The following is a 24,652-nucleotide window of genomic DNA, read 5'->3' as shown; positions in this document are numbered from 1 at the left end:
TGTGTTTAAATTAGCATAGAATACTATCAGTGATTCAAGTCTACTCTCACAGAGTTTATTCTTTACCTTCTACTGGAAGCATTATTCAATTTTGTGAAGGCAACACTCTGGTGCTTTATTCCTAGTTTTAAAAGTCTATAGGCTTCTTTGGAATCAGATACTTGAATCCACTGTAGATCTTTAAAAAATAAAGAGGATATATATTAATTTATTGAGACAAAGAATGTGCTCTACAATGTAATCTCTTTGAAAGTCTTTTCCTAGTGACATATAATGAAATCTTTCTTCTAACAACACATCCTAGCTGGAGTCAACTCAGCTATTTCAGGTTACACCAGAGGAGATTATAACAATGTTCTAGAATGTAAATTACACAAACACACAAAGTAAATGTTTGTCAACAGAGTCTGCCAAACGGAAAATTAAATACAGTAACAATTCCTTAGAATTAGACACTCAGGGAAAAAAAAAAGAGAGGCAAAATACAGTACAGATTAAACCTGTAAAACTACCTAGCTATTAAACACTGAAGATTGTAATTTATTAGTGAATCATAAAATCAGATTTATTGAATCATGACCAGTATTTTAATTTTTATTTATTTATTTATTTATTTATTTATTTTGGAGACAGGGTCTCACTGTTGCCCAGCCTGGAGTGCAAAGGCGTGATCATGGCTCTCTACAGCCTTGACCTCCTAGGCTCAAGTGATCCTCCTGCCTCAGCCTCCTGAGTAGCTGGGACTACAGATGCATACCATCATGCCAGGCTAATTTTTGTATTTTTTGTAGAGATGGCGTTTTGCCGTGTTGCCCAAGCTCGTCTAGAATTCCTGAGCTCAAGTGATCCACCTGCCTCAGCCTCCCAAAGTGCTGAGATTACAGGTGTGAGCCACCGCATCTGGCCAGCATTTTATAGAAATGACAAAGAATACAGAAAATATCACAGCGCATTCCTTGTAGTAAAAGTATAATTAATGAAACTTTTGAGTTGTAAATATTACATATGTATATATATACACGCATGTAGGTACTGAGTCATGACGTTATTAATATGTATTTCCTACTGTGAATAATTGTTTTAAAAGGTTAGAAAAATCACTCCGGAAGGATAGTAACATTTCATAGCTCCAAAATTTGGACACTGTTACAAAGCAGGAGAATAATGTGAACATAACCATACACAGCTTTTCCCATCACCACAAATCCAATTAATGATACTCAAGCAAATACAATACCAAAATAGACCCTTTTATATTCAAGTTTAATAAATATACCAAAACATACTTCCAAAGCACAAAATTATCTTCTTCTCTTAATGTTAATAATTAGCATTACAATTTTCAATTTTCTGTTTGCTTTAGTCTTACAGCTATCACAAAGCCCAGGAAGAGAACTTCGGAGCAATAAAATAAAAATATTCATTAGTATACCTTTTATAAAAGAATAGCCCTTTATGTCTTGGGAAAGGCGCAGCATCTTTCTCTTTTGGAATTTAGATGATACAGGAACAAATAAGTCATAAATATATTCATTGTAAATTTCAAAGAAAGAAACCCACACAGAAAATTTTATATTATTAGCCATATTCAAGTTGGCTTGTTCACAATCTTTCATGGATTCCTCAAACTCTGAGATATTCAAAGAGTTAGTTAAACTTCCTACAAAAAAAAAGAAAAAGAAAAAACAATAATCACAAAAGTAAGCAACTGACTAAAAATGTGACCAAAGTACAGATCGATTCTCAGACTTGAAAAACCAAGTATGCTTAATCTTTTGACCATCTACGTTAAACACTTTTTGGAACAAAGGAAGATGTAAATAACATGTGGATTAACCAAAGTTAGACTACTTCTTATAATTCCTTTATTTTGAAAATATGTTAATGAACCAATAGAAATTAAATGTACAGGACAAAGAAAAACAAGTGTCTTTCAAATTCAATATTAAAATTGTAACCAGTAAAAGGGATATCTGTAATATTTAATACAAACAAAACATTACAATGACTGACATTTCATATAAATATGTATCATTTTCCAGGTATCACCGACTATGTCATTATAGAAATTAAATCCTTAGTAACCAAAGAAGAGGTCCATAGAAAAAAAATAAATAAATACAATGTAAAAATTTTTTTTTTTTTGAGACGGAGTCTCACTCTGCCATCAGGCTGGAGGTGCAGTGGCGCGATCTCGGCTCACTGCAGCCTCCACCTCCTGAGTTCAAGGATTCTCCTGCTTCAGCCTCCCAGGTAGCTAGGACTACAGGCCCGTGCCACCACGCCCAGGTAATTTTATTTTTAGTAGAGACGGGGTTTCACCATGTTGGCCAGGATGGTCTCAATCTCTTGACTTCATGATCCACCCACCTTAGCCTCCCAAAGTGCTGGGATTACAGGCGTGAGCCACCGCGCCCGGCCTAAAAATTTTTTAATAATAAAAATAAAACATTAGAAGTGATTTAAAAATTAAAAGCTTTTCAAATGTACTTCATATAATCAATATATCAAAGATAAGTGAGCAATGAAACCTTACCATGAAGAGTATCATCACTGTCATTATGCACAGTAACCTAAAAAAAAAGATTGTTTTTAAAAATTAAAAAAACATTTTCATTAAGGTTAAATAATCAAGATATTAATTACCTATCCAAATAAGTCACTACCAAATCATAACCTTTCATCTACTCAATTCAATGAATTCTTTAATTTTTCCTAGTTAAATAATATAGTTTCATGGAAAAATACAGAGAACTATGAAAAAGAATGTTATCATGTATAATCCCTGCCACTCTGGTTGGTTACTATTCATATTTTAAAATATTTCCCTTCTATTCTTTTCCCCACACTTATGTTGTAAGCTTTTTCTCCCCATAATTAAAAATTGTTTACAACATTTGATGACTATATAACACATGTGAAATGACTTAATTATTCCCTTATTATTAAACATTTAAATTATTCACCAAGTTTTGCCAAACACCTTTACGTATTTTCTTCTGCATTCTAATTATTTCCTTAGAAATAGAAATAAACCCATTTCTTTGGAGTATACACCTAAAAGTGAACTGGTGGATGAAAAGATATAAAATATTTTAATGTTCTCACTCTTAACATACTATTGCCAATTTACTTTCTAGAACCATTTACGATGTATGAAAGTATATTATCTCATTTTTTTTTTAACATTTTAATCATTTCATAGGCAAAACAGTATCATGTTTTAACTGGATAACTTGTTAGAATTTTTTCTTTTTTTTGAGACAGAGTCTTGCTCTGTCACCCAGGCTGGAATGTAGTGGCGCAATCTCGGCTCACTGCAACCTCCACCTCCCGGGTTCAAGCAATTCTTGTGCCTCAGCCTCCCAAGCAGCTGGGACTACAGGTGTGAGTCACCACGCCCAGCTAATTTTTTGTATTTTTAATAGAGACGGGGTTTCGCCATGTTGGCCAGGCTAGTCTCCAACTCCTGGCCTCAAGTGATCCGCCTGCTTCAGTCTCCCAAAGTTCTGAGATTACAGGCATGAGCCACCATGCCCAGTGAAAAAATTTTTTTCATTATTAATGATTTTAATTTCCTCTATGAATTGGCTATGGAGTTATCCACCAATCCCCATAAATTTTGTTAAAACACTATTTTACTTTCAGAGACCATAGTCACAGACTCAACTTTGAACTCCACTGGTAACACACATTTTACTGCCTTAAAACCCTGGTTTCTAAATGTTTCAAAAAGATAAATTTGCATTAATAAGGTAAAAATATTTACAAAAACAATTAGTAGTTTTTAACAGGCTTGAACAGAATAATGTCTGAAAATATACTACAAAATCCAGAAGGCACAAGAGGAATAAACAGACAAGTATAACTTCATTTTTAAAAGTTTATATGGTACCACCTTATATAAAATAATACCTCCTCACAGTATATTACGTATTTATTTATTGTCAGTCTCCATGAGGGCAGTACCATTTGTCCTCAAAACTGAAAATATTGCCTGGAAAAAAAACAGGTGACTTAATAAAATTTGTTGAGTAGATGAATACTGAAAAACACAATGGGCCAGGCTTGGCAGCTCAAACATGTAATCTCAACACTTTGGAAGGCCAAGGGAGGAGGATCTCTTGAGGCCAAGAGTTCAAGTCCAGCCTAGGCAACATACCAAGACCCCATTTCTACAAAAAAAATCAAAACAGCCAGGAGCAGTGGCATGCCCCTGTAGTTCCAGCTACTCAGAGGAGGTTGAGGCAGGAGAACCACTTGTGCCCAGGAGTTCAAGACAGCAGTGAGCTATGATCATACCACTATACTCCAGCCTGAATAACAAAGCAAGATCCTGTCTCTAAAAACTAAAAAAAGGAAGAAAAAAAAGAAAACACAATGGGGGCAGGGGAGAAGCAAACAATAAGCCAGAAAATTTGCAACCCATACATTAATACATTAATAATGTATTCATTTTTTTAAATATATTTTAATAAATCAGTAAACAAGAAAAGTCATACAATACTAGATAAATGGACAAAGAACATATGTGACAATTCACAGGAAAAAATTCTAAGATGTACTAATCACCTAATTTACAATTAAAGAAATATAAAGTAAGCTCAAGGGAGCCATTTTACACCTATCAAACCAGACATTATTAAATATCCAATCTTGGCCTGAGTTTGGGAAAATTAGCACCAAATATATTTGCAATGGAATGTTTCTTTACTGAAACACTGTTCAAAATAGTAAAACACAGAAACAATACAAATGTCCATCAACGGAGACTTAGTTTTAAAAGCTCTTTTAAAATTTAAAAAAACAAGTTAAAGACATAACAGATAAAAGGCACATGATTTAAGGTAGGAAGAGATTTAAGATACACTAAATGAAATACCAAGTCATAGAATGGTAAGCATAGTAAGATCTCTTTTTTGTTTTTAAAAAAAATTATATCACACATACAAAAACAAAGGTATGAAGATATACACATCATATATATGACCATATTTGTGTATATACAGATAGAAAGCTCTGTGTATGGATTTTATATAGAGAGAGAAAAGGTCCAAAAACGATACTTTCCAATCTATTAATAATTTTTTCTTTAGGAACGAAATTAAAGGAAACTTTTACTTTTTACTTCTCACATTCCCTATTTTAAATTTTGGGTACATATTACTTTCACAATTAAAAAACAGAATTTTAAAAAATAATTACATAAAAAGCACAATGCTGGCTCTACAACAATCAAAAAAGATTTCAGAACCATTTACATTTGTATTGTGTAAACATTCTTGTTGTTGGTATAATATAAATAGAAAAGATGTCTTCACACTTTAAGCTTTATTTTTCTCGAAAACATAAATAATAACAAAAAACACTACCACCACAAAACAGATTCCAATATATGGTGAAACAACCTAAAGGGTTTATAAGAAGTCAGGAATTATACATATTTTACATACTAAAATATTTCCATACCTCTTTAATTTGCCGAAGCAATGCACTTTTGCTAGCAATTTCTTCTTTCTCTTGTTCTGATGATAACCGTAAGTATTCTCTGGATCTATGTGGTTTAAGGTTCATCTTTGTATACAGTCTTTCTTGAAGACTATCAAATAATACATTCAAAGTTCGAGGCAGAATGCCAATATTTTCTTCTGTGCCTGCAAAAGGAATTTTTGTGTTATACTCTCTCAGTCTACTAGGAAAGAGGAAACTTTCCTTGTTTATTAAAGCTCCTTTTATACTACCAATAGGCAAGAGTCAACAACTAAAACGAAAATGATAGGTGAGGATTACTCAGTTTTCCATCACTTTGTTATTCACTGTATTACCAACATCTTATTGACTATTATTCTGATGTAAACGTGAAACTTTACATTCAGATAATGCAACCATATTAAGATTTGTAATCACCCATAATCACAAACTATAAAAGTAAAATGAACTATAAAATTTCTTCCTGGTCATTTATGCTTAATTCTCTGTATCACATCAATACTTCTTCTGGATTTTAATCATCATCTAAATCTCTATCAATGGGTAAAGTATTTTTACAAATGAATTAAATAAATTTGAATTAAAAGCCAATAGCAAGGCCAAGCATGGTGGCTCTTGCCTGTAATCCAAGCACTTGGGAAGGCCAAGGTGGGCATATCACCTGAGGTCAGGAGTTCGAGACTAGCGTGGCCAAAATGGTGAACCCCCCATTTCTACAAAAATGTAAAAATTAGCTTGGCATGGTGGCGCATGCCTGTAGTCCCAGCTACTTGGGAAGCTGAGTAGCTGAGGCAGGAGAGTCATCTGAATCCAGGAGGCAGAGGTTGCAGTGAGCCGAGATCACACCACTGCACTCCAGCCTGGGCAACATAGTGAGACTCTGTCCCCCACCGAGAAAAAAAAAACAGCAATACATAATAATATGCTAGTACTATTAAAAATAGAGCAAACACATACTAGGTAATAGCAACATAACTACATGTATGTATTATAAAAATACTGAGCGATTATTATTGCTTCCTTATCCTTTCCAACCAAAATAAAACAATATTTACCTTGAAATGTATATGTTTTTCCTGAATTGGTTAGCCCGTAAGTAAAAATCAGACGACTCTGTCCTTTCAAGAGGTCTTTTACTGGTTGCATAATGCAGCCCTGAAAGAATTCCTTCTGTGTAGTTGCTGGGCCAAAAACCTAAGCAAACATTTTTTAAAAACTCTTTTTAGAAAATTCAAGTTAATATTAATAGTGTGTTCCATCCCAACACTACTGTTTAAAAATTTAGAAGATTCATTCTTAAAACAGGTGCCATATCCCCACTCCCACAAATACATTTGATAGTTTTACTACCAGAAAGTTTTCAAGATAGAAATCTGTACCAGGGAATCAAGTACTCACCTAAGTTTTAAAAAGAATATTTCTTAAAAATATATTAATAATAACTTTAAGAACACTACAGTGATCTCTTTACATCCAATTATATATTTCCAGACCTGAGATTTGAGTCTTATCCTTAAAATCTAAGTTGCATAAGCATAAAATGTGTAGTTCACTATATATAATTATATAGCAATTTAGCCTAAGCCAAGTCTCTTTATCTTTAAAACAAAAAACAAAAACACTTCAGTTTTACCTTGGAAAAACTGAATTTCTGTGCCATCTGCCCCGAGCTTTTCTCACTTAACCGACCAAGGATGCATTGAGGCTCTTTGAGCACAACAGTCTGTGAATCCAGAATATGCACACAGCCCTAGAATACATACCCCCAATAAATAAAAACTAGTATTTTGCCAATTTAAATGAAAGTAAAATATTAAAATTCTATTAAATTCAACACAAACCTCAGACTCATGTTCTTTTTCTGACTGTGTAAATGGTCTTATTCGAAGACAAACCTGGAGATAATCTTTAGATTCGAAACTGTTTGCCTTAAAAAATAAAGGAGAACAACATTGTGTTTTTGAAAGATATGGCTTTTCAGAGACCATTTTTCCTTAACATGGCTACTTTTTACATAATAATCTGAGATGATAAAGAATTTCTAAGCAGTCACTATCCTGCTTTTAATAATGTTAGAAAAACTCAATAAATCTATTTAAATAAAAACAAAATACACCAAAAAAGATCCAATTTCCTCCATCTCCTGTATTTACAGGTGAAGTTTACAAAAAGCCTTATTCCACAAAAGCCTAATATAATTAATGAGGCCCTAAGTCACTGGAAAATATAACTCTAGAATAAATCAAAAGTAACTAGAATATTCTATTATTCAAATGCTCAATTCCATGAGGCATTCAGAATTTTTTTACTATGTACCAGATTCTCCTTGTTACTTTTTCTGAGAAAGAAATGTGCATAGAAAATATAATTTTAAAGAAATGTTTTAACGTTTTTTTAAAAAAGTGAAAAGGAAACAACTACTTGATAAACACAACTTAATCAAAACAGACATAACTAGAAAATCTGAATAACCCAATTTCTATTAAGCAAACTGAATCACTTTCAAACAAAATAATGCCACAAAAAAATTCAGGCCCTAGTAGTTTAAGGGTAAATTCTATCAAACATTTAAGAAAATAATCAGTCCAGGAGCGGTGGCTCACGCCTGTAATCCCAACACTTTGGGAGGCCGAGGCAGGTGGATCACCTGAGGTCAGGAGTTCGAGACCAGCCTGACCAACATAGAGAAACCCCATCTCAACTAAAAATACAAAATTAGCCAGGTATGGTGGTGGCATGCCTGTAATCCCAGCTACATGGGAGGCTGAGGCAGCAGAATCGCTTGAACCTGGGAAGCAGAGATTGCGCTGAGCCGAGATGATGCCATTGCACTCCAGCCTGGGCAACAAGAGCAAAACTCCGTCTCAAAAAAAAAAAAAAAATACAAATTGTACATAAACTCTTTAAGAAAATATAGGAAGAGAAAATACCTTAACTAATTTTGAGTTTGACATAACCTGAATAACACAACTGACGAAGATATCCTCAGGAAAAAATTAGAAAACAAAATACCCCATTAAGATATACGCAAAATTTCCCACACAAAATACTAGCCAATATATAAAACAGAATAATACATCTGACCAAGAATGTTTTATTCTAGGAATATAAAGTCGGTTTAGCATTCAAAAATCAACCCAGGCAATTAACCATATTAAAAGAATAAATGAAGAGAAACTTTTATCTCTACAGATGGGAAAACAGTATTTGACAAAATCCAACGTCCATTTGTAATAAAAATTCTCAGCAAAGTGTAATGAATGCAAACTTCCTCATCCTGATAAAGGGCACTTACAAAAATCTATAGCTAACAACACACTTAACAGGAAAGACTCAATCTAAGATGAGCAGCAAAATGAGTAATAAGAAGAGGATTTCTGCTTCCCCACTTCTAGTAACATTATATTAAAGGTTCTAGCTGGTGTAATTGGGTGTGAAGGGGGAAAGGGGATGGGGGAAGAAAAAAGGAGGAGTAAGGGAAAGAAAAAGGGAAGAGAAAAGGAAAGGAAAAAGAAAGGTAAAAGGGAAGGGAAGAAGGGAAAGAAAGAAGGGGAGGGGAGATGAGGGGAAAGAAAAGGAAAAGAAAAAAAGGAAATGAAAAGACAAAAGTCATCCAAATTGGGAAGGAAGAAATAAAATTTTCTTTATTTAGAAACAACATGAACACACGCATACAAAATCCAACAAATCTACAAAAAATTAATGTGTACTAACAGAATGCTAATCAGAGGTTACTTGGAGGTGTGATGGGAGAGAGGACTTATAAGGAGCCTCAAAGAAACCTTTGAGGGTAATGGATATACTCACTATCTTGACTGTAATGACAGTTACATAAGTGTATGCACATGTCAAAACTTATCAAACTGTGTATCTGAAATATATGCAGTGTTTCATTATGCCTAAATAAAGCAACTAAAAATATTATTTACAATAGCATCAAATAACATAAAATGTTTATAAATATATTTGACAAAAGACATGAAAGGCCTCTACATTGACAAGTATAAAATACTGCTGAGACATTAAAGACCTAAATAAAATGAAGAATACCATGTTCATGGATTAAGACTCAATATTGTTAAGATGTCAATTCTCTCCAAATTGATCCACAGATTTAATGCAATCCCAGTCAAAAATCCCAAGATGCTGTCTGGTAGAAACTGGCAAGCTGATTCTAAAATTTATGAATATGCAAAGGACCTAGAAAAGCCAAAATTTTCCTAGAAAAGAAAAGCAAAATTGGAGAATTCACACTACCTAATTTCAAGAATCATTATAAAGCTACAGAAACAGACAGTATTGTGTTGGAATAAGCACAAATAGGTCAAAGGAAGAGAATAAAATCCAGAAATAGATCCACATATACACAGCCATTTGTAAAGCACCAAAACAACGGGGAAAGGAAAGTCTTTTCAATAGATAATGCTGAAATAACTATTTATGTAGTTAAAAAAAAAAAAATGTATGGAAGCTAAAAAGAGAAAGAAAAAAGTTAACCTGGGTCCCTATATCAACTGCACACAAAAACTGTTCAAAATGAACCACAGATATAACTACTCAAATGAAAACTAAAATTTCTAGAAAAAGTAAGACAAAAACTTTGGGGAAGGCGAAAAGTTTCTTAAGAGAACACACACACACAAAAATTCACCAAAAAAGAAAAGAAAATGTTAAATTGAATGTCTTTAAATTTTAAAATGTCTGATCATCAAGACACTATTAATCTGATAAAGGATTTGTATACAAAAAGATTTCTCACAAAACACGAAACAACCTAATTTAAATGGGAAAAAGATCTGAAGAGACTCTTTATGAAGAAAGTAGAAAAATGGCCAAGAATACTTCAAAGAGTGCTCATTAGAAAGGGCAAACTAAAACCACAACAGGATACCATTACACATCCACTAGAAATAAAGATTTATATTATCAAGCGCTGGCAAAGAGGTAGAAGCACTGGAACCTACACACATTGCCACTGCTGGAACAGCCACTTTAAAAAACAGTTTAGTAGTTACTTATAAAGTTAAACTTACACAGTTTGTATTCCTAGGTATTTACCAAAGAAAAATGAAAACACAAGTCCACAAAAAGGCTTGCACATGAATGTTCAAAGCAGCATTATTTATAATGGCCTCAAACTGTAAACTACCTAAATGTCCATCAAATGACAAATGGAAATGTGGCATATCTGCACAACAGACAACTACTTAGCAATAAAAAGGGAAAAACTACTGATGTGTGACACATGACAAATCTCAAAAACATCATGCCAATCGGAGTCAATAAATTTTCTCTGTAAAGAGCTAGATAGCTAATATTTTAGGTTCTAGAGACCCTATAGTCTCCTCACAACTACTCAACTCTGCCATTATAGCGCCACAACGGATGTAGTAAATAAACCAATAAGTACGATCGTGATGCAATAAAACTTTATTTATGGACAGTGATGTTTGAAATTCATATAATTTTTATGTTATGTGACATTATTCCTATTTTGATTTTTCTTCCACTTTTAAAAATATAAAAATTCTTAGCTTGTATCTAAGTACAAAAAACGAGTAATACAAAATCAGGCCACTGTTTGCCAACCCTTGCATTAGAAGGAGGCATGATAATCAACACAATACTTTTCTTGTACTTACCTCAGTGTTTGGAGCAACTAAGGAAAATTCATGAGACAGATCAAGCTTAATGCCATCGAAATTTATTTCTGAAGGCCTTGCAATTGGGTCAGCACTAAAAACATAAGATGGTCGAGGTACTCCCTCTTGATTAAAATTAGATTCCATTCTGCAAGAATAACGGCAACTTCTTTAACAACCTTAATAAGTCAGCATGTAAGCCACCCACACTTTCAAAAGTCTAGCCCACTACTTCCCTCCAAATAACTAGATTTTAGAAAAGAAAAGCATTACATTGCTTCATTTATAACACAATGCCCTACAGGAAAAACTAAAGATCAAATTATATTTACAGACTCTGAATCTAATAATACCGAACACAGCCTACTATTTTCATATAATATCCATTCAAAGAGTTTTCATGAGTACAGGTAATCTGTAAAGATGGTATAAAAATGTTTACTCTCTCCCTGAAATCCTCTCAAAACTCAAATAGTAAGGAGATCACAGAGTAAATTATAACCTTGTGTCATCTACTTAGTGACTCCCGTAGAATGTTACTTACAGACTTTCTTTTAGCATTTAAAAGTTAAAACTCAGTTATCTGGGCCTGGTGCGGTGGCTCACGCCTGTAATCCCAGCACTTTGGGAGGCCAAGGCGGGTCAATCATGAGGCCACGAGTTCAAGACCAGCCTGGCCAAGATGGTGAAACCCTGTCTCTACTAAAAATACAAAAAAATTAGCAGGGCATGGTGTCAGGCACCTGTAATCCCAGCTACTCGGGAGGCTGAAGCAGAGAATTGCTTGAACCCGGGAGGCAGAGGTTGCAGTGAGTCAAGATCGCGTCACTGCACTCAAGCCTGGGCGACAGAGTGAGACTCCGTCAAAAAAAAAAAAAAAAACTCAGTTATCTGAAAAATTACTTTCAATTTCAAATTCAAGTAAAAAGTAAAATAATATATGTAAACACATTCAAAACAGTACCTGACACATCACAGGTTTTAAGTTAAATAGGAATAATGCATCAGTAAACTATTACAATTGAATTAAACATCAAATCACTAAACTAAAAGGTAAACTTAAGGATAACCTTAACTAAAAAATACTAACATTCTAATATTTACTGAGAATCTACTAGATGTACAATACCAGAGAGAGGGGGAGGACTCTGTGCTGTTTTTTGACAAGATTTAAAAATATCCAGATCAGTGACTCCCAAACTAAGGTTCCTAGCTCAAGAAAGTAGTAACGACCATCACCCACAGGTATTATATGAAATGAACCAAAGATGGCCCTTGCATAATTAGCCCTACATTGTAAACTTCTTCACAGCTGGTAGGGATCTTAGCTCAAAAGCCCACTGGATCAAGGACCATAAATGTTTAAAATAAAAATTAAAAAGCCTACGGCCGGGCGAAGTGGCTCACGCCTGTAATCCCAGCACTTTGGGAAGCCAAGGAGGTCAGGAGATCGAGACCATCCTGGCCAACATGGTGAAACCCCGTCTCTACTAAAAATACAAAAATTAGCCGGGTGTGGTGGCGTGCGCCTGTAGTCCCAGCTACTAAGGCGGCTGAGGTAGGAGAATCCCTTGAACCCAGGAGGCAGAGGCTGCAGTGAGCCGAGATCGCGCCACTGCACTCCAGCCTGAACGCAGAGCAAGACTGCGTCAAAAAAAAAAAAAAGGAAAAGCCTGTTGGGGCGCCAAACTCAAATTCTGAAGCATCCATTTACTTTCAATATGGCCCAAAATAAGCATATTTTTAGCCATTTAGAGCCTGCCAGGTTTGAATGCCCCATGAAACTGCACCCAACATTTGCCAGACACATAAAACCTGGGATTATCAAGACCCCCAAGCCACTGCTGCCCTTGAGAGTTCTATGATCCAGAGACTCTCCACTGTGCAACATCATTTAGGCATGTAAGCACCTTTATGATTCTTTCCTCCCCCACTGCCTATTCCCCTTGCCCTCTTTCTCCTCTAGATGGTGGCCCCTCACACTGGTCTAGAAAAGGTCCCATACTGAGAGGGATTTCCTTTGCCTACAATCCTGTCAAAGTCCTTGTTTATTCCTGCCACCTTGTTGTCAATCTTTTTCCTTGATCAGGCTGAAATTCCTAAACGTATCACAAGAACATAGTTGACTTTTTTCCCCTAAATTGCAAAAAGACTAAGGAAAGCACTGATCTAGATCATGGGGAAGGGGGTGCAGAGTGGGGAGCATCTGCAAAACGTTAAAGTACCGGCTTGACATTTCATAACACAGACTTCATGGAAATGCCCAGAAAACTAAAAAACACCTGTGGCTTCAAATAATAATTTTTGGTTTAAAGAAAAGTGTTGATAAATCTTTTAAATTGCTGAATTAAAAAGAATATTCCTATGTACTAAAAGCAGTTATAATAAAGTATTTGTTCATATGTTCATTTTTCAATGAACAAACTACTTCCTAGCATTTCTAAAAGTGTTGAGACGTACTGTATCTTCTTGCAATTTTAGATGACTTCTACTTATACATGGCCTTCCCAACTAAACTGGAAACTTCTTGATGGCAAGAAACTTGTCTTATACCACTCTGTATCCCCTATAACAAATTCAGCGACTTATGTAAGGATAAAGACTACCTGACTAATGACTTAAAATAACGGTTATAAAGAAAATACTCTTCCAAAAAAAAAATATCGGTCTTAGTCTGTAATATTATCTTTCGTGACAGCAGGCTTCAAGACCTCATTTTTCATTTCAAAAGGCTGCTCTGACTGGAAAACTGCATCTTTATCTTCTCTCCAATAAGAATCCACAATTGGAGACTTTGGTGAAAAATAGCAGAATCTGTTACTGAATGAGGTTTCTGAATGTGGTCTACAACACACAGCCTCAAAAAAAGTCTTCACAACTAATCGATGAGTATTTTATGTTATTTTTACAATTTAAAATATGGAGTCTTGGACATGTAATAAAATAAATACACTGTCATACTACCTAACCCATAAGGCATGAACTTCTGTAAACTAGTAGTTTAGCAAGAAATATTAGAGAACTGTGCCAGACAGGCATCACTGAACCAGGGAGCGAATCGAGATGGAGAAAGCCTTCTAAACTGGGGAATGACAGCATTCACTGTGCCACAAACTCTTCAGCCTGGCACTGCAAAACCCTAGAAGGGCAAGCCCCAAGCACCAGTAGGAGTAGTCTGGAAATAAGTGCACAGAGGCCACCACAGGGCTCCCCCCACAAAAAGGCCGTATTACCTACCAGCCGAGCAAACTGCTCACCTCGGAGCTTCAGAAAACTAGGTGTGGCAAAAGAGGCCTGTTCCTCAACAACAACAGAAGCAACAACAATAATAATATTAATAACTGCAAGCATTTAGTACCTACTGTGTGCCAGCACTAACAACTTTACACATTACCATTTAATCTTCACAAAAGCCGAAAGAAATAGACACTTTATTGCAGCCTTTTAACTGGTAAGAAAACTAAGGTACAGAGAGAGATTAAATGAATTGTCTTGCGTCACTCAGCTAATAAGCAGTGGAGGCGAGATTTAAACCCTAACCGAATTAGTATGACTCAATCCTCGCTGCGTACCCGGTGTTCGCATCGCTCCGCAACCCAGTTCCTGACAGTAACCTCCACGGGGGTACGAGCCCTGTCGGAACATGTCCACATTGCCAAAGCCGTTTCCCCACCTTAGGCCCCATACATGCGCAGTCACCCACCTCCTTCCCCAGACCTTCCCCCGGGTCACCTCCTCACCTGCAAACGTCGCCTGACTAGCCGGACCCGCGAGCAGCACTGGGAAGTTACCGTTTTCAAATTCAAACAATGGCGGCCAGGCCACCGCACTGAACGCTGGGAGTGGGTGGGGCGTCCAGAGCTCCGCCAGGGAGCGCAGCCGGCTCGCGCTGCGGGCTTTCCAGTGGCTCCCGGAAGAAGCTCTCCAATATGAGGGCGGGTCTTGAAACGCGGGCAGCCAATGGGCGGAAGCAGGCGTGGGCCGCCCGGGTTTCGACCGTCTCGTTTGCTTCCCAGCTCGGCTGGCCGGGCATTAGTAGTGCGCTTTCTCGCGGCTGTCATAAGTACCACGCTGTTGGCTGGGACACCGATCTTCGATTCTGTCCTCGAGGCAATAAAGATGTGGCGAAGGTCCGAGGTGAGGCCGCTGCCACTGCACTTAGTCCTGCGACTCCCCTAAGGACGGGCCGAGGAATGGCGGGCTAGCCACTTCCTAGTCCTGTCCCTACGGGGCCGAAAAAGGCTCGGCATCCCGGGATCCGGAGGGTCACTTCCCTCGCTGCATCCCCATTGTGCAACTGCCAGTTTAAAAATTGATATAGGTAAGCTTATGAATGCTAAAACTAATGAATGCAAGATGCTAAAACAAACAATTAACTGGAAAGTTGTCGGAAAGAAGATGTTAGTATCTCAAAGAATCACCCTACAGATCATTTCTTATTATAAAGGGAAAATAGAATTTTACACTGAAGAGATTTATTAGACATAACCTTAACCAAGTGAAGATACTTAGCATCGCTAATATCACCTGATACTATTTGTGCTAGAAATGTTTGACATTAATCATGAGGAAACAATCAGAAAAAAACAGTGTAGAATATTCTACAAGACAACAGGCCTAGGCTCTTCAAAAGTGTCAGTGTCATGACAGGAAAAAGAAAAAAACGAAGTGAAAAATTGCTTTAGTCGAGAGTCAAAAGAAACCCAATGAAATTTGTGAATCTTGGCTGGTTCATAGATTAAAAAAAAAAAAAAACTTCGAAAGACATTTGTGGACAACTGGGGAAATTTAAATATGAACTACATATTAGATGATATTGAATCAATTTTAAATTGATTGCATGTGAGAATTAATTTGTGATTAAGTGGAAGAATGCCTTTGTTTTTGGAAGGCGCTTGCTAAAGTAATTAGCAAAATGTCACCGTGTTTGCAGCTTACCTTCAAAAGATATGGCAAAAAAATAAAATAGAGAAAGCAAATGTGGCAAAATATTAGTAATTGGTGAATCTAGGTGAAGGGTATAATGGTGTACATCGTACCAGTCTTGCAACTTTCTAAAATAACAGATTTTCTAAAATAAAAAGAGGAGGAGAAAAAGGAATAGAATTCTGATCTTTACCATGGCCTCCCAGTTCCTGCACAATCAAGTGTCGGCCGACCTCACTCCCCACAAACTGTACAGTAAGTTGATCTGCTCTGGATACCTCAAACACCAACTTCTTTCCAGCATGTATGAACCTTTGCATGGGTTGTTCCTTGTACCTGAATTCTGTTTTCCCCATTCAACACGTGGCACTTCCCTTCATCATTTAGATTACGTCTAAAATAGTACCTTCTTAAAGAAGACTTTCCTGACTGTTGTATCTCAGGTGAGCACTCTTTTTTTATTTGCAGGTTCAATTTCATTTTTATACTTTTTACAACTAGCAATTGTTGTTGTTCCCCTACCCTGTAAAATGTAAGTTCTGTGAGTAGAATAACTGTGTTTTGTTTGGTCGCTAATGTATCCCCAATGACTGTAACACAAGACAAGCAAATCAATATTTGTTGAACAATGAATGAAAGCTGATGTGGCTGGGTAGAGACCATGGGGAGGAGTCAGGGGGAGTGAGTCTGTAGGCATGGGCCAAGGCCAGACCCTGTAAGCCTTAGCCAAGTTACTGACTTGAGTATTACAAAATGCTTACTGGATAACCGGTTTTAAGCATGGGCATGGTACAATCCAATGTGCATCTATCTTTTGAAAAGGTTAATCTCCTGGAGAAACTAGAGGCAGCCAGGGAGGATGCTGTTGAACCAGTTAGGAGGCTGTTGCAAGAGATCCCAGGAAAAGATAATGATAATGTGGACTTGGAAGATGGCAGAGGTGTTGCAGAAAAGTATCCAGATTTTAGAGGTACTTTTTCCGAAGTTTTTCATTTCAGCACCAGCTGCTGAGTTTTTCCCTTAGGGAGATGCAGAGCCAGCTTGATTGGGAAGTGCTTAAGATTTAGTACCCATTCCAAAGAATTCCATCTGTGCCCTTGAAATGAATATTAACGTAAAATGAAAAATTTGGTAAGTTACATCAAGCTGATTTTCTGCCCTGGCCACGGTCTCTACTGTTAGTAATAGCTAACTTTCTTTATGCCAGGTAGTATTCTTAGCACTTTATACTCATTTAATCGTAACAGTAACTCTGTAAGGCAATTTGTTGTTGTTATAGCCAATTAATAGAAGAGGAAACTGAGGCATGGAGCTAGTAAGGAAATAGTAAAGGTATCTACTAAATAGAAGTGTTGAAGATTAAATCAGGTAATAGTGTGAAGTATTTATAAAAGTATCCGGCATATGTTAAATAATAACTTGCTTCAATTTATATAACAAACTGTGAGACTGGAATTTGAATCTGGGTGATCTGGCTTCAGAGTCTGTGCATTCTTTGGCCTCTCAAAGTTTGGATCCAACACCCCTGGAATTCTCTTAAAAAAATACTAAGTGCTTAACTCCTCCTGCAAAGCCATCTCTAGAAGCAAGACTGAAGCAGCTCACTTTTCAACCCCAAAATAATACTTTTGAGTATGTATTAATTACAAAGGTTTAAATAACAAGTTGAACAAAAATTTATCAGCCACCCACTAAGTGACAGATGTCTCTACCCTTGAGAGACCCTTAAGAGGCCTTCGTCTAAAGCAGCCCTTCTCAACCTGGGATTTCAAGAGACAATTAATCCCTAATGCCTTTAGGCACCCATTGTATATAATGTATTAACTTCTTTCATATACATCTAGAATGGCACTGGTTCTACACCATCCTGAAAATAATTTTTTTATCTCCTGTGGTTCATATGGGGAAATCCATATGCAAAGTATTTCAAAACATGACAAATGTTGTAATAGAAATGAACAAGGAATAATGGGAGCAGAGTGAGCATAGCTTAAAAGTAATGGCTGTGAAATCAGACTTGAGATTGAATATAAGCCCAGCCACTTATAGGGCTCATAAAATTGTTGTAAGGATTAAAATAGCATATGTAAGTTATTTAGTATAATCCTGGCACATAGTAGGTTTCATAATGGTAGTAATATTTATTAAATCTGTTTATTAAGTCATTAGAATGCAAACTCATTACTATCTTGGTCCTCTATAGCCCCAACATCTAAAACCGTACCTTGCACAAAACGAGTACTCAATAAATACTTTTTGATGTAATAAGGGATGTCTACTAGGGAAGATTTCGTAATGTAGCATGTAGGCTGAAGAAAATGATTGGGATTTGCCAGTGAATTACAGGAGGAGGCCATTCCAGGCCATGGAAAGCTGTGAGACAATGATAAAAAGAACAAGAGTTCACAAAAGATTCCAAAAACTAAATACCTACTTCAGCATGACTGTGAGCATTAGCTGAAGTGGATAATGGCAGGAGATAAGAAAAATAGGCAGAGGCTAGATCATAAAGGGCCCTATATGACATGCTAAAGAAGAGCTAGAATTATATTCTGTAAGGCCTAGGTTTTGCTCAGCAGAGGTATGGAAGGAAGAGTGTAGGAAGAGAAGAAAGAAGAAGGATTGAGTCTTATGTCTATAATACGAAAATTTTACAAAGTGCAAATCAAGAAATGAGACAACAGGATGTAGAAGTTTAAGCATATTATTTCAGTGTGCAAAGGTAACCAGTACAGGAAAAAATATATGTAACTATCTAGAGCTAAGTGCTTGTCTGTCTTTGTAGGAAGTAAATAGATATCTATAATCGATACATGAAGAAATAATATTAGGAGGAGCATATCATTTAAAGATATAGTATTTATAGTATTTGGTATAGTAATTGCCAAAAATACTAAAAACAAATTATAAAAATAGTTGCCCCTGGAAAGCAGGCCTGGAGATGTGAAAGGGTGAGATTTTTTTATTATAAGATCTTTTTGAATTTGTAATAAACATTTTTTAAAATTTAATGTGTCCTAGCTGGGCTTGGTGGCTCATGCCTGTAATCCCAGTGTTTTGGGAGGCTGAGGTAGGAAGATTGCTTGAGCCTAGGAGTTCAAGACCAGCCTGGAAAACATGGTGAAGCCACGTCTCTACCAAAAATACAAAAGTTAGCCAGGTGTAGTGGTGTGCAGCTGTAGTCCCAGCTACTTGGGAGGCAGAGGTGGGAGGATGGTTTGAGGCTGGGAGGCGAAGGTTGCAGTGAGCCAAGATCATGCCATTGCACTCCACCCTGGGCAACGTAGCCAGAGCCTGTCTCAAAAAAAAAACAAAAAAAAAGAAAATTTAATGTGTCAGAAAAAAAAAGCATTTCTTTGTTAATCATTTACTGTGTATTAGGCTATGAGATCCCATTACCTCCTTAGTGAAGGAATCTGACATATTTTTCTGGTTTGTAGTTTGCATGTACAAAGTTTTTCCAAATGTAAGCTGTCGTGGTGATTTTTCTTCAGAGTCAACTTGACTAGCTTTAGCCTCAGGAAAAAGGCAGTTGGAAAAAAAAAAAAAAAGGTTAGCTGTAAAACAGCCTCAAACAGGTCCTTTAGGAGTTATTCCAGAAGAAGGCATTGTTATCATAGGAGAAGATAATTTCAAGTGTGTTATTGCCCCTGAAAACATTCCGGTAGAACAAAATGTGAATGTGGAAGACGGTGATATTGATGATCCTAACCCTGTGTAGGCCTAGGCCAGTGTGTGTACATCTTAGTTTTTAACAAAAAAGTTTAAAAAAAAAAATTTAAAAAAATTTAAAATAAAAAGAGTTCATAGAATAAGGATATAAGGGAGGAAAGTATTTTACCCAGCTGTACAGTGTGTTTGTATTTTAAACTAAGTGTTATTACAGAGTCAAAAAGTTAAAAGTAAAAGAAATATAAAAGTTTATAGAGTAAAATTATATATATTATATATAAATATATAATATAATATAATATGTAATATATTCTCAATATTATACATTTCTCATATTTACTAGAATTTTTTTTCTTTCCAACTTGTATTTTAGGCTCAAGGGGTACATGTGCAGGTTTCTTACATGAGTAAATTGCATGTCACAGGTGTTGTACAGATAATTTTGTTACCCAGGCATTCCACGTAATACCCAATTATTTACTAGAATTGAAACACTTCTGAATTATACTAGCTGTTAATGAAAAAGAGTCAAATTCTGGAAAATATTTGAGGAGATTTATTATGAGCTAAATATGAGTGACCAAGGCCTGAGGCACAGTCTCAAGAGGTCCTGAGAACATGTGCCTAAGGTGGTTGGGTTACAACTTGATTTTATACATTTTTGAGGGGCAGAAGTTACAGGCAGACATCAATACATGTAAGGTGTGCATTAGTTCAGTCTGAAAAGGCAGAACAACTCAAATTGGGGGTGGGCAGTGCGGGGAGACTTCCAGGTCATAGGTGGATTCAAACGGTTTCTAATTGGCAACAGGTTGAAAGAGTTAAGTTATTATCTAAAGACCTGGAATCAATGGAAAGGAATGTCTGTGTTAAAATAAGGGGTTGTGGAGACCATAGTTCTTATTATGCAGATGAAGCCTCCAAGTAGCAGGCTTCAGAGAGAATAGATGGCAAATGTCTCTTATCAGACCTGAAAAGGTATTATGTAAGACCTTTAGTTAGTCTCTCCTGGATCAGGAAAAGATCTGGAAAAGAAAAAGGATTATCTATAGAATCCTTTTCCCCACAGGAGACAGCTTTGCAGAGCCATTTCAAAATATGTCAAAGAAATATATTTTGGGGTAAAATACTTCAGTTTCTTTCAGGGCCTGCTGTCATGTGATGCTGTGCAGGAGTCAGGTTAGAATTTGGTATCTTATTGCTACAAAGTGTCTGTTTTGCCAGTCTTAAGATCTCTGTTTTATTGTTAGTGCTGATCACTTGTGCCTGAATTCCAAAGAGAGGAGGGTACAATGAGATATGCCCAACCACTGCCCTTCCCATCATGGCCTGAACTAGTTTTTCAGGTTTACTTTGGAATGCCCTTGGCCAAGAGAGGGGTCCATTCAGTCAGTTGGGGGGTTTAGAATTTTGTCTTATAGAACTGTGCTTTACTCATTTTTATAACAGTCCAGCCAAAAGGACTGCTCTTAAACCCAATAGAAAAAGAAAGAAAGACTTAGGAGTGAATCAGGTGTTTGCAGCAGTTCATATTAGACATTTGAGGAAGATCTAAACAAATCTGGGGAAGATGAGAATGAGGAAGAAAAGCTGGCCTTCCAATAGGAACTTATAAAAGAGTACATGAAGTAAGGCTCAAACCACAGAAGCTTAAAAGTTGTGAAAAATGCTAATGAATTCTTTCTAAATTCTAAATTAAAAGAAACATTTTATTAGAATGTCTAAAATGTGTTTTAATTCTGAACTTGATTAACAATTCTGAGTCACAGTTGGGATGTACAATTTTCAGAACAGTTTAGAAACAAACAAAAAAGCCTTTTAAATGAGTGGATATTTAGGGAAAACTTGTGGGAGTGTTTGGGACATTTGCAGTGAGCTCTTTCATTTTTCCTGATTGCTCATTGTGAAGCAGTAAGTAACAGGCAGTAAGTACCAAACAGATCGTTTGGTACAAAAAGAAAAATCTATATTCAATAACTATAAATTTAGGAACTCTAACCTCTTGCCACAGCATCTCCATGTTATTCAGCATTGGGGCTCAACTACTGACTGTGTCAATCAAATAAGAGTATCAGGTTCCTGTGCTAAAAATATTCCAGCTCAAATCATCTTGGCAGACAATACCAGAAAAAACAAACATTTTTCTATTAAAGTAACCAAATGTTAGGAGACTAAATATAAGCAGAAAAGACAAGTAATAGTTGCATAACCTTGAGCAAGATACTGACTGAGCCTCAGTCTTTTCATCATTAAAATGATATTTTTAATGCAGGTCTACAGTCTTTACTCTGCAATTCCAAAACAGGACAAAAAACAAAACACTGTGAAACCCAAACGTGTTTTTGTAAGTTTGGCACCAGGATTATATGCCAAAGAAAACCTACTGTGAACAAATATGAAGCCTCTATTGTCTCAGCACTTGTATCTGTAAGTCACACATGCTTTTGCTATTTGCTGATATTTTCTGACTTGGGGATTAATTCCATGGAAAATGTCGAAAAGAGCTAAAGATATACCTATGGGTAACAGTGAGAAGAAGAAAAGGAAGCATCTGTCTTTATCAATATCTCAGAAAGTGGAGTTATTGCAGAAACTTGATGGTGGTATGTCTGTGAGGTGTCTTACTGAAGAATATGGTATGGGAACCACCACGATATATGACTTAAAGAAACAGACAGGTTGTCGAAATTTTATAGTGACAGCGATAACCAGGAACTAATGAAAAATAGAAAAACATTGCATAGAGCCAAAAATGAAGATCTTGACCCTGTGTTGATTGAATGGATTCGACAAAGAAGTAAAGATACACCACTGACTGGTTTGTTGGTCGTGAAACAAGCTAGAATATACCATGAAGAACTGAACTTTGAAGGAGAGTGTGAATATTCAGGAGGCTGGCTGCAGAAATTTAAAAAGTGTCTTGGAATCAAGTATCTTAAAATCTGTGGTGAAAAATCTTCTCCTGATGATGAAGCTACTGAAAATTACATTGAGGAATTTGCTAAGGTAATATCTGATGAAAATCTTAGCCCTGAACAAATTTACAATGCTGATGAAACAGCTCTGTACCGGTGCTATGTTCCTAGAAAAACTTTAACAATGGCTAACAAAAGAGCAACAACAGATGTCAAAGATACCAAGCAAAAGTTAACTGTTCTTGAGTGTGCTAATGCTGCAGGCACACACAAGATAAAATTGGCAGTGATTGGAAATAGCCTATATCCAAGGTGTTTAAAAGGTATGCATAATTTACCTGTACATTATTATGCACACAAGAAAGCATCAGTAATGGGAAATCTTTTCCAACTGGTTTGATAGGCACTTTGTGCCAGCAGCATGAGCTCATTGCAAACTGGACTGGAAGTCAAGTGCAAAATTTTATTGTTTCTAGATAACTGTTCTGCACAACCCCCTCCTGAACATCTTGTGAAGAGCAATGCTTTTGTCATTGACTTTCCCCAAGTGTGACGTCTGTAATACAACCTTGTGACCAAGGAATTCTACACTCCGTGAAGAGCAAGTATAAACACTTTTTTGAAAAGCATCCTTGCTTCAGTTAACAGAGGCCTGAAAATCCAGGACTTCCTTAAAGAATTTAGTCTTAAGGATGCCATCTACACAGTTGCTAATGCTTGGAATGATGTTGATAAGTCAACATTAACAAATGCTTGGCACAGACTTTGGGCTACAATTATGTTTGAAAGTGACCTAGCTGATGAAGATTTTGAAAGATTTCATGACTCTAATGAGAAAACAATGGTAGCATAACTCATTACCTATGCCAAAAGTTTATCAGCCAAAAATGTAAATAAGTTAGAAGAAGCTAACGTTGAAGAAATGGTTAACATTGATAATGGTGAACCCATTGTGCATCCTAAGAGTGATGGGGAAATTGCTGAGATGGTGTTAAATGCAGATCAATATGAAGATGGTAGTAGTAATGATGATGACATTATGAATTTGGGTGAAAAAAATCTCCATAGATCATATGGTGAAAATGTGTGACCGATTAATTGCTGACCTTGAACGATGTACATTTATCAGTGAGCAAGAGCTGATGACAATTTACTCAATTAAAGAGAAACTGCTTAGACAGAAACCTGTGTTAAGGAAGCAGGTGAAACTGGGAAAAGTCTTTAATAAAGCTCTCTGTGGTAATGCTGCTTCGTCTCTTGACAATCCTATTTCTGGCTCATCAGATGTCCAGCTCCAACCTGGTTTCATAGGCAGTGGTAATACTGGAACAACCTCGTATCCAAGATTCTCAGACAATCAAAGGTAATGAACATTCATTGCATGTATATGTGTTATGGGTTAGTTTTCATCAGTATAAGTTTTAAATTTTACTTAAAATTTCCTTAGAAATAAGAAGCTTTTTCACAAGTGACAAAACGCATTAAAAGCTTATGGTATGTGTGGTCTATATTTATCTTCCTATTTCATTTACCAATAAACTTATTTATTTAAAAATGTTATTTACCAATAAATTTACTAATATATTTTTGTAAATAAATTGTAATATTATTTATGGTTTTGTTTCACTTAGTGTGAATTTTCACACATTTATTTCGCAGAAATAGTAAGATTAATGTGTTTCATTACATAGTACTGTCCTGTACCCATTTGGAATATTACAAAATATATGCAGTTTATGTACTATATTCCAGAGGATTCCAATTTCATCCTGAATTCCAAAAAATTCTCATTTCCAAAACACATTTGGTCCCCAGAGTTTTAGATAAGAGATTATAGACCTGTGATTCTTTTTTGTTGTGAATGATCCAGTGAAATGATCAATGTAAAATGTCTTGCACAAAGTAAATGCCCACTAAGTGTAGTTGTTATTATTAATATTCCGTTACTCTACTTTTAAAATGTAAGACAAGCTTTTTCTGACATTGAAGTTAGCAATAGCATAGGTA

The 24,652-nt window shown here is 36.1% G+C and overlaps 2 protein-coding genes across 7 annotated transcripts in view; one reads left to right on the top strand and one right to left on the bottom strand.

The window, feature by feature from the left end:
* KIF20B (kinesin family member 20B) overlaps positions 1 to 14,996 on the bottom strand; it is a 72,776-nt gene extending 57,780 nt beyond the window's left edge. For all 4 annotated transcript variants that reach the window (XM_024254023.3, XM_054522617.2, XM_024254024.3 and 1 more), the window contains exons 1-9: positions 14,873 to 14,996; positions 11,133 to 11,280; positions 7,332 to 7,418; positions 7,124 to 7,240; positions 6,546 to 6,684; positions 5,470 to 5,654; positions 2,537 to 2,573; positions 1,433 to 1,660; positions 67 to 178 (exon numbers count right to left, since the gene is read on the bottom strand). In XM_024254023.3, the coding sequence (XP_024109791.3) occupies positions 67 to 178; positions 1,433 to 1,660; positions 2,537 to 2,573; positions 5,470 to 5,654; positions 6,546 to 6,684; positions 7,124 to 7,240; positions 7,332 to 7,418; positions 11,133 to 11,279 (1,052 nt within the window). In that variant the 5' untranslated portion in view covers position 11,280; positions 14,873 to 14,996. The remainder of the gene's footprint in view (positions 1 to 66; positions 179 to 1,432; positions 1,661 to 2,536; positions 2,574 to 5,469; positions 5,655 to 6,545; positions 6,685 to 7,123; positions 7,241 to 7,331; positions 7,419 to 11,132; positions 11,281 to 14,872) is intronic.
* Positions 14,997 to 15,332: 336 nt separating this feature from the next.
* On the top strand, positions 15,333 to 23,892 carry LOC134762064 (tigger transposable element-derived protein 2-like). Of its 3 annotated transcripts, XR_010141590.1 has the most exons (3): positions 16,068 to 16,501; positions 16,881 to 17,028; positions 22,003 to 23,892. XR_010141590.1 is itself a non-coding variant. In XM_063727656.1 (2 exons), the coding sequence occupies exon 2, from the start codon at positions 22,449 to 22,451 to the stop codon at positions 23,043 to 23,045; it is 597 nt and encodes a 198-aa protein (XP_063583726.1). In that variant the 5' UTR covers positions 15,333 to 15,453; positions 22,003 to 22,448; the 3' UTR covers positions 23,046 to 23,892. The 3 variants fall into 3 exon arrangements, 1 of the variants encoding a protein (XP_063583726.1); XM_063727656.1 differs by lacking the exons at positions 16,068 to 16,501; positions 16,881 to 17,028 and adding an exon at positions 15,333 to 15,453; XR_010141589.1 differs by lacking the exon at positions 16,881 to 17,028.
* The last annotated feature ends 760 nt before the right edge of the window (positions 23,893 to 24,652 follow it).

The sequence above is a fragment of the Pongo abelii genome, chromosome 8, assembly GCF_028885655.2.
Source record: "Pongo abelii isolate AG06213 chromosome 8, NHGRI_mPonAbe1-v2.0_pri, whole genome shotgun sequence".
In the NCBI taxonomy this organism is placed as follows: Eukaryota; Metazoa; Chordata; class Mammalia; order Primates; family Hominidae; genus Pongo; species Pongo abelii.
This window is presented reverse-complemented; position numbering and strand designations above follow the sequence as displayed.